Genomic DNA, 15,447 nt, shown 5'->3' with positions numbered 1-15,447 from the left:
GCATTATGCCAACGAGATTATTGCTTATACTACGAAAGTATTGAAGCATTTTTATGAGGATTATCCGTTGGACACTTTAAGAATTTTCCGGAAGTATATTGGGCCGGACATCGTATTTGAGCTCAACTCCATCACCATCATTTTGGGATGATGTGAGATATGTGGACTCTGGAAATCTATATGGTCGTTTACTGGAACAAAGTTAGTCATGAAGTTTTCAGGGGGAGATATTCATCAGGGGGAGCATGGTATTCATAAAGACTTTCATACACTGTACTCTTTTTCCTTCATCAGGTTTTTATCCCACTGGGGTTTTCCTGATAAGGTTTTAACGAGGCAGTGTCGCTCAAGATTGACTCACAGAAGCAGTGTCAACTATGATATTCAGACAGATGATCAACAGTATGGCTTCAAGATATTCTACCAAGCATCAGGGGGAGCGTGCCATCAATACAGACCTTTCCACACTGTACTCTTTTTTCTTTGTTCAGGTTTTTATCCCACTGGGTTTTTCCTGGCAAGGTTTTAACGAGGCAGTGTCGCACGCATGTCCATATACACAGAATTTTATTTTACGCATAGTTATGTACTCTTTTTCCTTCGACCAGTTTTTGTCCCACTGGGTTTTTACTGGCAAGGTTTTAACGAGGCATATTCTGTATCATTTGTGGTCTCCAAGGGGGAGTGTTGTAAATAATTGAGTGTGGAGCCCACATGTTGGAAAGGGCCCCACATGTTGTTTGTCTACAAAACTCATTGGATGAACGGATCAGAATGGAATTGAGATTCGCAGAGTTCCTCCTCTGCTTCCTCCGTTTTTCTCTCCAATTTCTCTTTTAGTTTATAACATAAAACTTTTTATTTACTTGACTTCTTATATGCTCAAAAGTAAACAGTAGATGATTACTGTGTCTTCGCATAAGTGAAATTTGTTCTTGCCGAGGTAAGTTGCACCTTCTTGTCTACAATGCAAATAAATATCTCCTCATTTAATTTCTAATCTAGAAATCTTTATTTGATCTAGGATCTCATTCCATTGACAGTAAATGATATACTGTAATAGTTAGTGAGTCTCTCTCTCTACCTTGCGGCAAGCACAGCGACCTTCATCTTCTTCTCAAAAAATAAGGGCTGCCTTCATTTTTTTCCCCACTATTCAGTTTAGATATATGCTTTTTTTCTATAGTTTGTAGTGTTTGCTTAACAGTTCATGAATGCTGTGTCATGACATGGAATGTCTGTTGGAGAATGCAGAGCTGCCTGTGCCAGAGTATATTCTCTCGTGCAATGTTATTTCTGAATTCTGATAAAACTGTTTGCACTCAAGTTGTTGCTCAACACACGCATCTAATTTTATTGAATTATTGTATACCAAAAACTGACAGAATTTTTTTTTCTTCTCATCCTCTCGTCTCTTCCCATCCCCTTCCACCCTTCTCCTCCTCCACCATTTTCCCCATCTCCCAGCCATGGCTGTCCATAGCCCAGGAGGGCCCCTCTAAACCCAGAGGCAACTCTGGTGGCTGCATGGCCCCTGGCCATGGTTATTATTATTGTTTTGGTCAACATGGTTGTTATTATTATTATTATTATTGAACACAATCTACATTAACTATTTAAAAATTGAAACAATTGACACCATAGTAGGGATGAAAGATCGCATCATTTTGATTTCATGTTCTTTCCTGCTTGTCAGTTTTACATAAATGTTTAATTTTTTCCATACTGGATACTATTTTTTCACAATTGATAAATGTCCGTAACACATAACATGACTGCAGGAGAATGCGAAGCCACATGTAAACGACTTATAAGAACTGAAGCCAAGTCTTGTAGAAATTTATTAGAAAGAGTAGCGACCTTTTACTCCGGAAAGTTTTGGTTTTTATTATGTAGTTCATTCTTTTCTGTTCTTAACAATGTAACTGGTGATGACACTCGTCTATGGCCAGGGTGCTTATCTGTGTAAACCCCGATTGTTACATTGAGTATACTGTGTATTCTTTGGTAACTTCTCAAATAAATTACTAGGCATTTGGCATAATGCAGTGCTTTGCAGTTTAAGAGCCGTAGCATTTTGGTGTAATCTCAATTGATGGCCTTCCTCGCTCGATTTATCTGCCATTTCTGTTATATACTATTTCAACAAGTGTCTTGCCTAGTGTGTTGGTTGTTTGGTGAACTTATAAATGTCTGGTCATGGTGTCTTGTGGCCACATTTGGTGGGTGGGACCGTGGGACTAGACTTTGACTATTTCATTAAAATGAGCAACAATTACGAGTCCCATAAAGAGGAGTGGGAATCATAAGGACTAACTTAGACTTAACTCCAATCTAGTTCAAGCCAAGCCATTTAACGAGGCGTTAGTCCCTTTTTATGCGAAAATGCAAAATCATCACTAAAATAAAAATAACAAACATTAAAATCATCCCCAAGGAAATTGAATACGAAGAAAATAGTAGAGATGAATGACAATTCCATGTTTTGGAGCCATAGATACAGATGAAGTGAGTTCATCTTCTTAACATCCTCCTCTATATCCTACGTACTTAAACATTGTCCTCAGTCAACATTATTATTCAGGGAAACAAGGCTCTCCAATTATATCCCAACTTCTTTAACTTCAGGTAATCCGGAGATTGAAAGATTCCTAAATCTTGGACCATTAGAATTGCACAAAAGCAATCGGTCCCTGAACACCAAGAGATCATGACTTTTCTTCCAGAAACCAGTGTCGTAATGCAGAATATGGGATGGGGCTCCTTATTTTAGTCCAAGACTCCCTCACGCCATATTCTTTCATGATCCAAAACTCATTGTGCATTCCTCCATCAGCACCACTATGTATCAAACATAAGCAATCTCTGAAGGCCCCGACAATATAATCTCTCGTATCAATAGAAGCAAGTGGTAGTCGAATTTCTCGGACATTCTCCTCTGCTAAATTGAAAGATATAATCACCGACGACCGATGTTCAACTCCAACTCTGTCCATCAACAACCAATGAAGGGCTCCATTCAGAAGCACCCCTTTCTGCATGCGGTCAAATTTGTAGGGATATCGCCATTGAATCATTCGCCAAGAGCCAGTTTTCAACGTGTAGACACTGAACATAATTCCACCTTCCAAATATGACAACATAACGACCTTGTAATCACCAGAGGAGTGATCAAAACCAAAACCAACGCAGGCTGGAATAATACCCTTTTCCGACATCAGGTATCTCTGCAAGTTTCTTGGATTCTCTTATTGCAGGGTTAACCAGATAGAAACCGCCGTTATGTAACAGGCACATCAATAAGCCATTGGAGTGAAACAACAAGAAACCCAATAACTTGGCAGTTTACAAATAGGCTTATTTATTGTAGTGTACTTTAAAACTACGGTCAAATCTTATATTGCCCTCCAAAACTTAAAGTGACCCATTTATTCCGCTTGACTGTGGTTTGGTGACTCACTTTGCCCATGTTATTAACTCCTTTCAAAACTCTGTTAAAATTGATGATGTGTAAAGGGTATTTTTGTAGTTTTATACACATAGATCATTATCCACTAATTGAAGATTGACGTGGCAAGTGGAGCCCACCTCCACACACATAAAAATATAATTAGATGTTCTAATTATTAAAACTAATTAAAATAATTAAAATAAAAAACACAAAATAAAATTCGATCCCAGCCGCCCAACCTCCATCCCCACGCCCTTCGTCTCCTGCAAATACCTTGGAAGAAAGAAACTCATCCTGCCCCTATCTCAGCCTCCCAAGCTCTCATCCCCATCTCAACGTCAACACCCGATTTCAAATCTGGGTTACTTGAAACCCAGCCCCCTTTCCCCAACCCCTCTCTCTCTCTCTCTCTCTCTCTCTCTCTCTCTCGCACAGATTAGCAGCTTCAACCATCCCCATCATCATTACCCGTGTACACATCTCCTACCCATCGGAAACTGGAGCCCTGCTTTGTGAGACCTCGTTACAAATTTGGAGGCGTTTGGTTTCCCCTGCCTCCCTTCGTCAAACCATCTTCTGGATATTCATGGATTTTGATCCATTTTTGTTGTATGGCGGATTGGTTGGTTGGGGTATGGGCTGTGGATGATTGGATCTAGTGAGGGAAAAGGGAAATTATGGCTGTAGGGAGAGAAAGTTGGGGCTGTTGGGGGTGGGAAGCAAAAGGAGATGCGATGCGTTTGTTTTCTTACTAATAATTTAAAATTTTAATTTCTTTTTCTTTTTTCTTTTGGCCTTTTGAATTTTTATTGTTGTTCTTATTTTTTTGAATTTGTTTGATTTGTTTATTGTTTATGTGGAGTCCACATCAGCATAAAAATAACTCATGTGTACAAAATTACTTAAACACTCTTGCCACGTCATTAATTTTAATAGAATTTTAGATGAAGTTGACATTAAGGAATAAAGTGAGTTACCAAATTACGGTCAAATAGAATAAATAGGTCACTTTTACAATTTAAAATTTGACCAAAATTTCAAGAAACACTACAATAAATAAGCCTTGCAAATATAGTGGAGATCAGTGGGCACTAGTACATCACCATCAGCATGAATTATATCAATATGGTTATCGCTATCTTTACCAAGATAATTATCAACTACTGCATCATTATTATTATTGAGAAATTCATTATTATTACTGAGAAATTCATCGAGGTTTAAAGAGTAAAGTAACCTGGTTGAGAGGTCAGTAAATATAAGCCTTTGTCTTTGGTTGAAAATATCCTCATTTTCAATAGCTTTGTTAAGGTGAATCTTGACGAAATCGGGGTCGGCGATTAAAGAACGCCACGACTGAAGCGGCATAATAACTTCACTGGTAGCCTGGAAAGATTCTCAAGTATGATGTCGGATGGAAAGTCAGGGTCACCCATTAGCAGGAGGTGGAACACGGAAGCAGGTGGGGGTTGAGGGTTGGGGAGGTTGGCGTTAGGGTTTGAGGTAGTGAGGTTGAGAGAACAAGAAATTTTGTGGTTTTTGAGGGGGAATGTTGGGCTAGGGTTGGGCTAGGTCGATTAAAAAAATTCAGTGGGCCTGGGCCGAAACGGCATCATTTTGCCCGGACATTGAAAAAAAAAAACAAAGCATCCCGAGGAGAAGGTGGATCCGCTTCCAAGGGGTCGTTTCAGGGACCTCCCAGCCATTTTCTGGCTTACAAAAGGTCGAGTGACCCCATTGATTCCACAGTGAATCCGCTTCAAGTTTCATTGCCTACACATCTTTCGCAAAACTAACCGCTTTTTAAGGACTAAACATAAAAAAAAATTGTATTTTCGGATCCTTTGCCCCACATTGACTAGAGTTGCATAGGGGTCATGTTAAATATTGGGCCATGTTATTGATGAAGTTCATCTTCAGAACTGAAAATAGAACAGTTGTGCTTATAAATTACCAATTATACAGGTTAGAGCATGGATGTGCTTAAATCTCTAGCCAACATAGTGGGAATGCTTAGTCCCATATGAGTCATATAATATATTTCTGTCAGTTCTTTCTATGCCTGGAGGCCAAATTTGGTTTATCCACAAAAGAGTATTCAATTTACTCTTTATATGCTCAAAAGTAAAAAGTAGACAATTACTGCACCTTCGTATAAGTGAAATTTGTTCTTGCCAAGTTGCACCTTCTTGTCTACACTGGTAACAACAAATAAATATCTCCTCATTTAATTTCTAATCTAGAAATCTTTATTTGGTTTAAGATTTTTTTTTTCATTAACAGTGATCCTCTCTCTCTCTCTTGGATAGTGGCGGTTCCAAGATTCGAAAGTCGGGGCAAAGAGAGAGACAAACAATATGATGTCGCATAGCCACAAATGAAAAAGAGAAGATATGGAACCACTTGGATGGGCAACATGAGTGTAGATCTTGCTTTTAATTTTTTTAAAATTTGGGCTGAGTTTATAACATATGTATGTTTTGTTTTTGAAAAAATTTGGGTTGGGCTAGGAGGTTCTGTACACATGACATGCTATATTATAAACCCAGCCCAAGATTAAAAAAATTAATGAAAAGGACTATTAAATCGGAAGGCAGTTGACATTATACAGAACGGTTTGATTCAGTTATTTTTGACTGAAAAAACCCAAAGAAACCAAACCAATTTAAACCAAATTTGGAAGGTTTGGTTCAACAGCTAATATTGTTACAATTCAAAGATCAATAACTTAAAATTTTCATCCAACTTCAAGTTTAACATCCTTATCTAGTTATTAGACTTGTAAAATAAAATAAATATATAAGTACACGATCTAGTTTAATATATATACTAGCCTCTCAGCACGCGCTTCCGCGTCTGCGAGAGGCTTTTTTTTTAAAATTAAAATTTATTTTAGAATTAAAAAAATAATGGGTAGTTGTGTTCCATAAAAATAGGATCCATTATCTTATTTTTCTTTTAATTTTAATTTTTTCAATATGAAAAAGTGTGAATTTACCATATTATCCTCATTTAATTAATAATTTCAATTCTTAATATTTGCATTAACCAATGTATTTTCTGGTATTTTGAATGTTTCTTAATTCATTGTCTTTTGCTCTATATATATACACGAACTGGTTTAATTGATAGTGTAAGAAGCTATCTGCATTTAAGTCGTAAACATAAGTAACAAACATGAAAATTCGTCCCCCAAGAAATTAAATATGAAGAAAAATGGCAGACAATCTGATAAGTGTTTTATTTCCTATATTTTTATACCTTTATATATAGGTTTTGTAGGGAAAGTTAATTAAAAAGAGTATTATTACTTTACTTTCCTTATTTTCAGCTATTCTGCGCTTTTGAAAGGATTTCAACTGAAAATCGACTTTTCGAATGAATTTTAGTGCAAGGCCAATTGTAGAAGAAAGCTAAGACATTGAAGATCATTGTATCAAAGTTACATAATTTTCTACCAAGCCAAATGCTCCAGACCTGCAAGTCAAGACAGCCTAAGTTGAAATCCCGTTAGAACTGCACTGCTGTTGAAGATTGAAGATTTGAATAGCTTTCCGATTTTTCCTAGTGGCGTGTAATATATGTTTGGAAAGCTTAGAGATAAAGTTACGTTTCTCATATTTTTCCAGAAATTTCTAGGAAGTGGAACCACCCCAAAACGTGCATGCAAATTAGCTGACGTGTTTCCTAGTCAAAGAAGGATTTTTTCCTAGTTTGTTTCCTTAATTGTTTGAGATTTTGTTTTGCTTTAGGAGAGTTTTTCTAGACCTTTTTAGAGTAGGGTTTAGTTATTTTACACTATATAAGGTCACCCTAAGGATCTCTTCAGTGCATCATCTTTTCCATCATCCCTCATATACAACTTTAATACACCCACAAATATATCAAAGAGAGAGAACCAACAATTTGCTGTCGTTGTGTTGCTGTGGAGAATCCAGAGATCAAGTCCATCTGCCAAATCGGTTTTATGACAACAATTCTCTTGTTTATCTTTTCTTTTGTCATGAACTAATTTTCCTTGCTAGGGCTACGATGTAGCCTAACCATGAATACTTAATTTTTATAGTTATATTAATTTTTGATTATTATCCCATGTTGAGTATTTGTTACTGTTCTTAATTAATGATTTAAATATCTAGCTAATATTTAATTGATGATCCAAGCGGAGACCGAGAGGAGATGTTTGGTGTTTGCTTCTTGTAACAAATACCATGACTTGAATGAGTGCCCGAGAGGGACTAACATGACTCATGCAGTTTTCTTGTAGGTTCTCATAGAACTTAATGGGTTCTTGGTTTTCTAAATCCGTTGCTCGAGAGAGAATGAGTTGTTAATTGAGAATACTTTTGGTTGAGCCCGAGAGGGGATATCGAATAAATTAGGAGAAACCAACTGTCAACATGGATAGTAATTAGGGTTAATTGGCTATATGAATTAAGTAGAATTGGTTATGGTGAAATCGAATGCTCTAGTGTCTCATCAACTTGATTTTCCAACATTAATTAAATTGCTATTTTTCATAATTATTTTAGCTTACTTAAATCAATTAATTTTCTTAATCAACTGTTTAAATAAATTCTAAATTAATCATAATTGGTAGTTAATAGGAAATTACAGTCTTCGTGGGAACGACACTCTACTTTTTTCTATATTACTTGTACGAATTGTGCGCTTGCAATAATTTCACAACACAATCCCATGTTTTAGAGCAATGGGTACAGATTCATCTTCTTAACGTCCTCCTCTATAGTCTATATCCTATCTACCTAATTATTAGGTGAAACAAGGCACTCCAAGTAAATCCCAACTTCATTAACTTTGGGTAATCCGGAGATTGAAAGATTCCGAAATCTTTCACCATTAGAATTGCACAAAATCAATCGGTCCCTGAAATCCAAGAGATCATGAATTTTCTTCCAGAAACTAGAGTGTCGTAATATAGAATATGGGATGGAGATCCTTACTTTAGTCCAAGACACCCTCACGCCATATTCTTTCATGATCCAAAACTCATTGTGCATTGTTACACATAAGCAATTTCTAAAGGCCCCAACAAGCACTGGCGGACCCAGGAATTTTTTAGTGGAGGTGCAAATTTGAACGACTAAAAACTCTGAATTGAACATCTAAGGTTTTTTACCTAGATTAACCTTAGGTCCCTTCATTCATTCATATCATATATAAAAAACTGTTTTATGTAAAAATATTGACTAAATATGAAAAATGGTTTTTTGCAAGAATCATTTTCTCAAGATAATTTTTGGCGGCTTTTATTCCTTACACATCAACATCAAATAAGAAAACTTGATTTTACGGGATTTTATTATGAAGTATATATTGACTTAATGAGCCATCATTTGTAGCCTAAATCGTATTTTGCACTAAGACCGATTTTTCATATTTTGATTTGGTGGGAATTTGATTTTCTAGTATTTTTATTTGAATTTAAATGGGGAATACTTCCTTATTTACATTGTAAACTTAAGTAAATGTCTTTGTCCTTTTACTTTCATTTATTTTTATATTATTCCCACCAACAATGGTTTTTCTGGCAATAGGCACCTCCTTGCGTCTTAATAGATCCGCCACTGCCAACAAGATAATCTTTAGCATCAATAGAAGCAAGAGGTAGTGGAATTTCTTGGACATTCTCCTCTGCTAAATCGAAAGATATAATCACCGATCGATATTCAACTCCAACTCTATCCAACAACCAATGAAGGCCTCCGCATGAGGTCATTCCACCTTCCAATGACCTTGTAATCACCAGAGGAGTTATCAAATCCAAAACCAAAGAGGTCGAAACGCTTCTCTTGTTGCAGGGTTAACCAGATATAAATCCCATTAATATGACTGGCACAACAACAAGCCATTGGAGGAGTGAAACACCAAGAAAGCCCAATTATTTGGCAGTTCACTAAGAACATAGTCGAGCTCAGTGGCTACGACATCATCGTTATCGTCAATGTTAATGATAAGGTTATCATAATCTTTATTAAGATAATTATCAATTGCATCATTATGATTGAGAAATTCATCGAGGTCCAAAGAGAAAAGTGACCTGTGTGACTCATCTGTAAATATAAGCCTTCGTCTTTGGTTGAAAATATCTTGCTCTCAATAGCTTTGTTAAGTTGCCTCTTGACAAAATCAGGGTCGGCGATTAAGGAAAGCCATGACTTTGATACACACCTGAAGCGGCATAGTGACTTCACTGGTAGCCTTGAAAGAATCTCAGGTATGATGTCGGATGGAAAGTTAGGGTTACCCATTAGCTGCCTCAAGGGGTCGTGCTGTAAAAGTTCCGAAAAGTGGCGGCACAGAAGGTGATGGATGGAAGCAGAACAACAGCGGCGACTGCAGCACCACCTGAACGAGGAAGCAGGTGGGGATTGGGGAGGTTAGGGTTAGGGGTTTTGGGGGGTTTTGTGGGGAGAATTTTGGCTGGGCTTGGTGGGGAAAAAAATTGAGATAAAGTTTTACAATTGGGTAGGTGAGGAACCCAAACCCGAATTGAATATCCAGCACGTCCGAAAAAGAAGAAGAAGAGGCAAGTTCGAAGTTTGAACAGAAAAAACTCATCTCTCTAAAACCCATAGCTCTGAGAAACGGTTGAAGGCAACGGTTAACGACGGTTGAAGGCAACGGTTGAACGCCACTCCGTTCTCCAGACCCTGAAAAAGTATTTATTTTGAGTAGAAGGGGCAAAGGTGTGGATTCCGAAACAGTGAAGGGGCGAAGCAGTGGAAGGGGAAGGAGAGAAGCCGTATTCATTGGAAGTGGTAGGTTCCATTTGTGGAGCAAAGCAACAGAAAGACCCCGCACAGACACCTTGCGATTGTTCAATAACCAGCATTTGGTGAGTAATTTATGGAATTTGAGTTTAGGGTTAGAGTAATGGTTTTCCCCAATTTGTACCATCAATTTTGTTGGATTTGGCATCTCTTCTTTGTGCTTCACTTGCATGTTAATTTTTGCTTGGGTATATGTTAAAAAAAGAATGAAAATCAAGTCAATAACAAGTGAATAACATGTCAATAATGATATGAATAAGATAATGGTGTTGAATTGGAGGAGGCCCTCAAAACCTTCCACATTTGAAGCAGTGCATAGTGCAGATTATCTCTCTGGCGCTAGAATATATATATATATATATTTTTTTTTTGAAATAAATATGATTTCCTTTGTTACTAAATTTGCCTGAGAAACATGAGAACAGATAATAATAAACTCATGAATAGAAGTGCAAAGCATTTGATGAGTAATTTATGGAATTTGAGTTTAGGGTTAGAGTAATGGTTTTCCCCAATTTGTACCATCAATGTTGTTGGATTTGGCATCTCTTCTTTGTGCTTCAATTGCATGTTAATTTTTGCTTGGGTATATGTTAAAAAATGAATGAAAATCAAGTCAATCACATGTCAATAACATGTCAATAACATGTTAGTAATGATATGAATAAGATAATGGTGTTGAATTGGAGGAGGCCCTCAAAACCTTCCACATTTGAAGCAGTGCAGAGTGCAGAGTACCTCTGTGGCGCTAGAATTTATATATTTTTTGAAATAAATATTATTTCATTTGTTACTAAATTTGCCTATGAGAAATGAGAACAGATAATAATAAACTCATGAATAAAAGTGCAAAGCATTTGAAATAAAGGTTGATCTATGACGATTGTGGCTGACTGAAGAAAAAGCTAGAAAGAAAGAAGGATGTGGCAATGGCTTAGCAAGCAGATAGCAGAGTAGATGCTTTGCTTTGCTTCCTTCCACTATATTTCTTATTTATTTATTTATTTTGTGTTGTGTATGAGATGACAATAATTGTCATGTGTGTGAAGTGCAGAACTTGCCTAGATTGCACTCACACTCACTCATGCATCAACCATTGATTAGAGTTTGGATCCATAAATAAAACACATGAAATTGTTTGTAATTCACATAATCATTGCATTAACAGGTATTTGCACAAAATTTGTCATATTGCTTTGATGATGTTAAAGCCTATGATCAGTAATCCCTATGCTCATGTACTTTGTAAAATTTGTAATGTGCCTGGTTGACTAGTTGTGTAAATACCAATGTGATTGTGCAAATACGTGGTAGTATATGTGTTCACGTTATTTCATCTTGTATTTTAGGAAATGGGATCCAACGTGGAGCTGGTATGGCCAGAGTCAGAGGCATATTCGTCACGGGTGAACAACTGCTCACATGCAAATTCATCTCTAGCTGCAATTCGAGCGAAGTTGAGTGCGGAACAATTAGAACAATTCAAGACATCATGCTTTGGCCATCTTCTGAATATAGATAAGATTCAGTTTAGCGGGCAGATTGTGCATGGGGTTGTGTTGCATAGAGTAGCGGGGCAGGGTGTGAAAGACTTGGATGGACTGAGTTTCTTAATAGGGTGTGACGTTGCTCAGTTCACTCGTCAGGATTTCTGTTTGATCACAGGGCTTCGTTTTGGGGAAGTGCCTGAAGTTTCCAGTGGAGAGAGTGATGAAATTAGACTTCAGAAAAGATATTTTATAGACGAAGGAATTACATGCAATGCTTTAGAAGAAGCATTTCTGAGGTGCACAGAGGAAGATGACATCTACAAGCTAGCTCTTGTTTACTTTGGTGAGTTAGTGGTTTTGGGAAGGGACAAACATTTGAACATCAATCTAAATTACCTGACCCTTGTAGAGGACTTGGATGCGTTCAACAGGTATCCGTGGGGTTCGGTGTCCTTTGACAAAACCCAAGACAATCTATTTTCTGCACCAACAAAGTATGTGAAAAGCTTTGAAAATGAAGAGGGAAGAGGGAAGGGGAAAAGTAAGGTAACGGGAACAAGCCGGAGAAATGAGAAGGGCAAGAAGGATAAGCATGGTGAAGCGCAAAGGGGTGGCTGGAGTTTTAAAGGTTTCACGTATGCTTTCCAGGTACATGGTAATAATGTTCATGTCAGTTATGTTTTGTTTTTCTTTAAAACTTAAATAATGACTTTTGTCCTGTGAATTGTGTAGATTTGGGTATATGAATTAATTCCTAGAATGGCGGACCTGAATTACTGCAAGGTTGTTGATCCGACAGCTGTCCCGCGTATTTTGCGATGGAGAACTACTACGTCTGTTCCGAGATGAGAAAGTTGAACAATTATTTTTTCCAGAGCAAAGAGGTTTGGTTTGCAGCCCTTGGAACTATTTATAAGATTCAATGAAATTATGAAGTAGAATGATTGAATATGACTCTTGTCTGTATTCTGAAACAGTCAGTTCAGTTGCGGGCGCTATGTCCGAGTGAAGAGGAAATGAGACAACCATATTGGAGTTGGCCACAGGATCGCCCTGCTGTTGTCTCGGCAGAGTCAATTCCTTCTTCATGTGCTGACCTTGATGAGTTGAACAAGGTGGTAAGCTTGTTGAGGTCCGAGTTGTTTCAAGTAAAGCGGGAAAAAGACGTCCTTGAGTTAAAGGTCATACGGATGGAAAAACTTTTGGACCACTGTTTAGGTCCTCAGTTTGAGCAGGAAGTAAGGAGGGACCTAGCTTTACTGAAAGAAAGGACGAATCGTTGTGTCATCTCACATCTATTTAAGGGAAGTGAGGAAATGGATGACATTCAATGGGATGAAGGGCCAAGTAACAGAAATGAGGGAGAGGAAAAGGAAGATGAAGGGATTGAAGGGGGTGAAGGGCCAAGTAATAGAAATGAGGGAGAGGAAAAGGAAGAGGAGGGGATTGAAGGGGGTGAAGTGCAAGGAAAACCAAGTGAGGTAGAGGAAGCTCAAAGGAAAAGAAGTGAAGGAGAGCAAGTGAAAATAAAAAGTAGCAAGGGAGAGGAAGCGCAAAGAAAGAGCAGTGAGGGAGAGGAAGTGAAAAGAAAAAGCAGTAAGGGAGAGGAACTGCAAAAAAAAAAAGCAGTGAAGGAGAGGATCCGCAAAGAAAAAGAAGGGAGGGCAAGGAAGTGAAAAGACAAAGAAGTGAGGAAAAGGAAGTGCAAAGAAACCAATGTGAGAAAGAAGATAATGAAGTTATGTTGCTTGGCGATGACATTGGCGAGAGCACGGAGGGGACAAAGGTTGAGTTTACTCTCGGGGACATTGATTTGGATCAACCTACAGCTGTGCTATCTCAGTTGAACGTTTGGTTGAATGATAAAGGTAAAGCTGTGGAACAAGGGGTCCAATTACGGAAGAGGAAGAGGATCATTCCTATGTGGAAGATCATTGAAGGTAGTGAATTGGTTCAAAAAACTCTGCCAGAGACAACCCGACTTCAGATGTTAGACCCAATGAAGGCGATTCCGCATGATGATATGGTGAAATTGCTGAAACTTTGTTGGGAATGGCGCCATAACCCAAAGTAAGTCCCTTGTTTTTTTGAGATAGAAGGCATGAGTGTATATATTTTTTAATTGTTGTGTTCTAAAACTTTTTTATATTCATAGTTTGGTGATGCAATTTGGCAACGTGGAAGCTGAGATTGAATTCTTCGCTTCCCTCGTCAAAGCTGATGGTTGGCTGAAAGGAGATGTAAGTTTAATTGATTATGCATTTGTTTTAATGTACATAGATTATGAGATTGACAAGAAAAACATGTTGCAGCACATTGATTTGGGGTTGTATCTCATCCGAAAGCGACAACAAGAGTTGGAGGAAGTAGAAATATCGGACTGGACAACGACCGATGTATTTTTTATGGTATGTCATGGGCCTTGACCAAGTGCTGTTAATAATTACAAATTATCCATACTTGCTTTGTGGAGGTGTTTAACCATTGATTGTTTTCTATTTCACATAATCACATTCATACTTGCTTTGCGGATAATAAAAGAAAAAAAGAGCAGGTTGGGTGGAAAATTAGAAACAGTTTACTGAACGTTGTAAATGGCAAGGTTCCGGCATGTGGGATGGATTGGCAGAACGCATATAAGGTGTATGCCCCTTGTATGTTGACGAAGTACAAGCATTGGGTGGCTGTAATGATTGATCTGGTTTTGTGTGAAATCAAAGTGTACGATTCAAAGGTTTCACTTATTCCAGATGAGATCTTAAAGGAAGAACTCGCCCCGCTTTCAATTACGATTCCAAATCTTCTCAACACCATCGACTTTTATGAAGAAGGTGTTTACGCAAACAATTGCAGCCGAGATTGGTGGTGTCCGTGGCCAATAGAACGTGTGGATGTTCCACAACAGTTTAATCAATAAGCACAACTTTTTATTTAATTTTATTACTTTAAATTGTCAATTACGTTAGAATGTCATTAGTTGAATTGATCGAGTTCTTGTTTTGCTTCAGAGGCGATTGTGGCATGTTCGTGTTGAAGTACATTGAGCTTTTGAGCGCTGAGATTCCGTTAGCTACTTGCACCTCGCAGAACATGCCCTTTCTTCGGTTGAAATTGGCTGCAGAGATAACACGGGGAGATGCTTACATGCCATGATATTGGTTGAACTTGGTTTAGGTACATGATGATTAAATAGGTTTTGGGAATGTCCAATTTCAAACTCATGTAAATACACAATAGAGACCTACGGGTCCTTTTCGAATTCTACCTCTGCTCCTCTATTCTTCTTCGTCTTTCTCAATCTTAGTGTATTTTTGTACATAATTTTAGGTTTAAGTTATTGGACAATAACAATTAGAACCAAAATAGTGGCAAATATTATAGCGGATGCATGCTTTCATTTTGATTAGTGTGATACTACGCAATGTTTATTCTCATATTGTGCTAAATGTATATGGAGTTGGATGCAAAGCATAGACAGAAAAATGAAGAAACTGAAATGGAGATGTTGAGGCTTGGTGAGGAGAAAAGTAAATGGATCTGTAAATCTATTGCACGTAGGCAATCTAAATGGATAGGCAAATGAGTTTTTGAAGTTAGACACATGTCATTCCCATAGAATGTGCCTATGGAATGTAAATATTTGGAAACTTCTATAGTGAGTGGAAAGTTATAGATTGTTTTGAGAGGTATGTATACGAGCTTGGATTTCATC

General features: G+C 37.7%; 1 protein-coding gene and 1 pseudogene across 1 annotated transcript; both read right to left on the bottom strand.

Annotated features, from left to right (window-relative positions):
• Nucleotides 1-2,426: 2,426 nt before the first annotated feature.
• LOC117613612 lies at nucleotides 2,427-5,219 on the bottom strand (annotated as a pseudogene).
• Nucleotides 5,220-8,217: 2,998 nt separating this feature from the next.
• On the bottom strand, nucleotides 8,218-9,723 carry LOC117613611 (F-box/kelch-repeat protein At3g06240-like). Its single transcript, XM_034342210.1, has 4 exons — nucleotides 9,513-9,723; nucleotides 9,318-9,441; nucleotides 9,041-9,207; nucleotides 8,218-8,510 (listed from the first exon to the last, which is right to left on the bottom strand). Exons 1-4 carry the CDS (start codon nucleotides 9,721-9,723, stop codon nucleotides 8,218-8,220), a joined length of 795 nt encoding a protein of 264 aa, XP_034198101.1.
• Between the last annotated feature and the right edge of the window lie 5,724 nt (nucleotides 9,724-15,447).

The sequence above is a fragment of the Prunus dulcis genome, unplaced genomic scaffold (genome assembly GCF_902201215.1).
Source record: "Prunus dulcis unplaced genomic scaffold, ALMONDv2, whole genome shotgun sequence".
Taxonomy (NCBI): Eukaryota; Viridiplantae; Streptophyta; class Magnoliopsida; order Rosales; family Rosaceae; genus Prunus; species Prunus dulcis.
The sequence above is the reverse complement of the archived record's forward strand: the minus strand, read 5'-3'. Positions and strand labels throughout refer to the sequence as shown.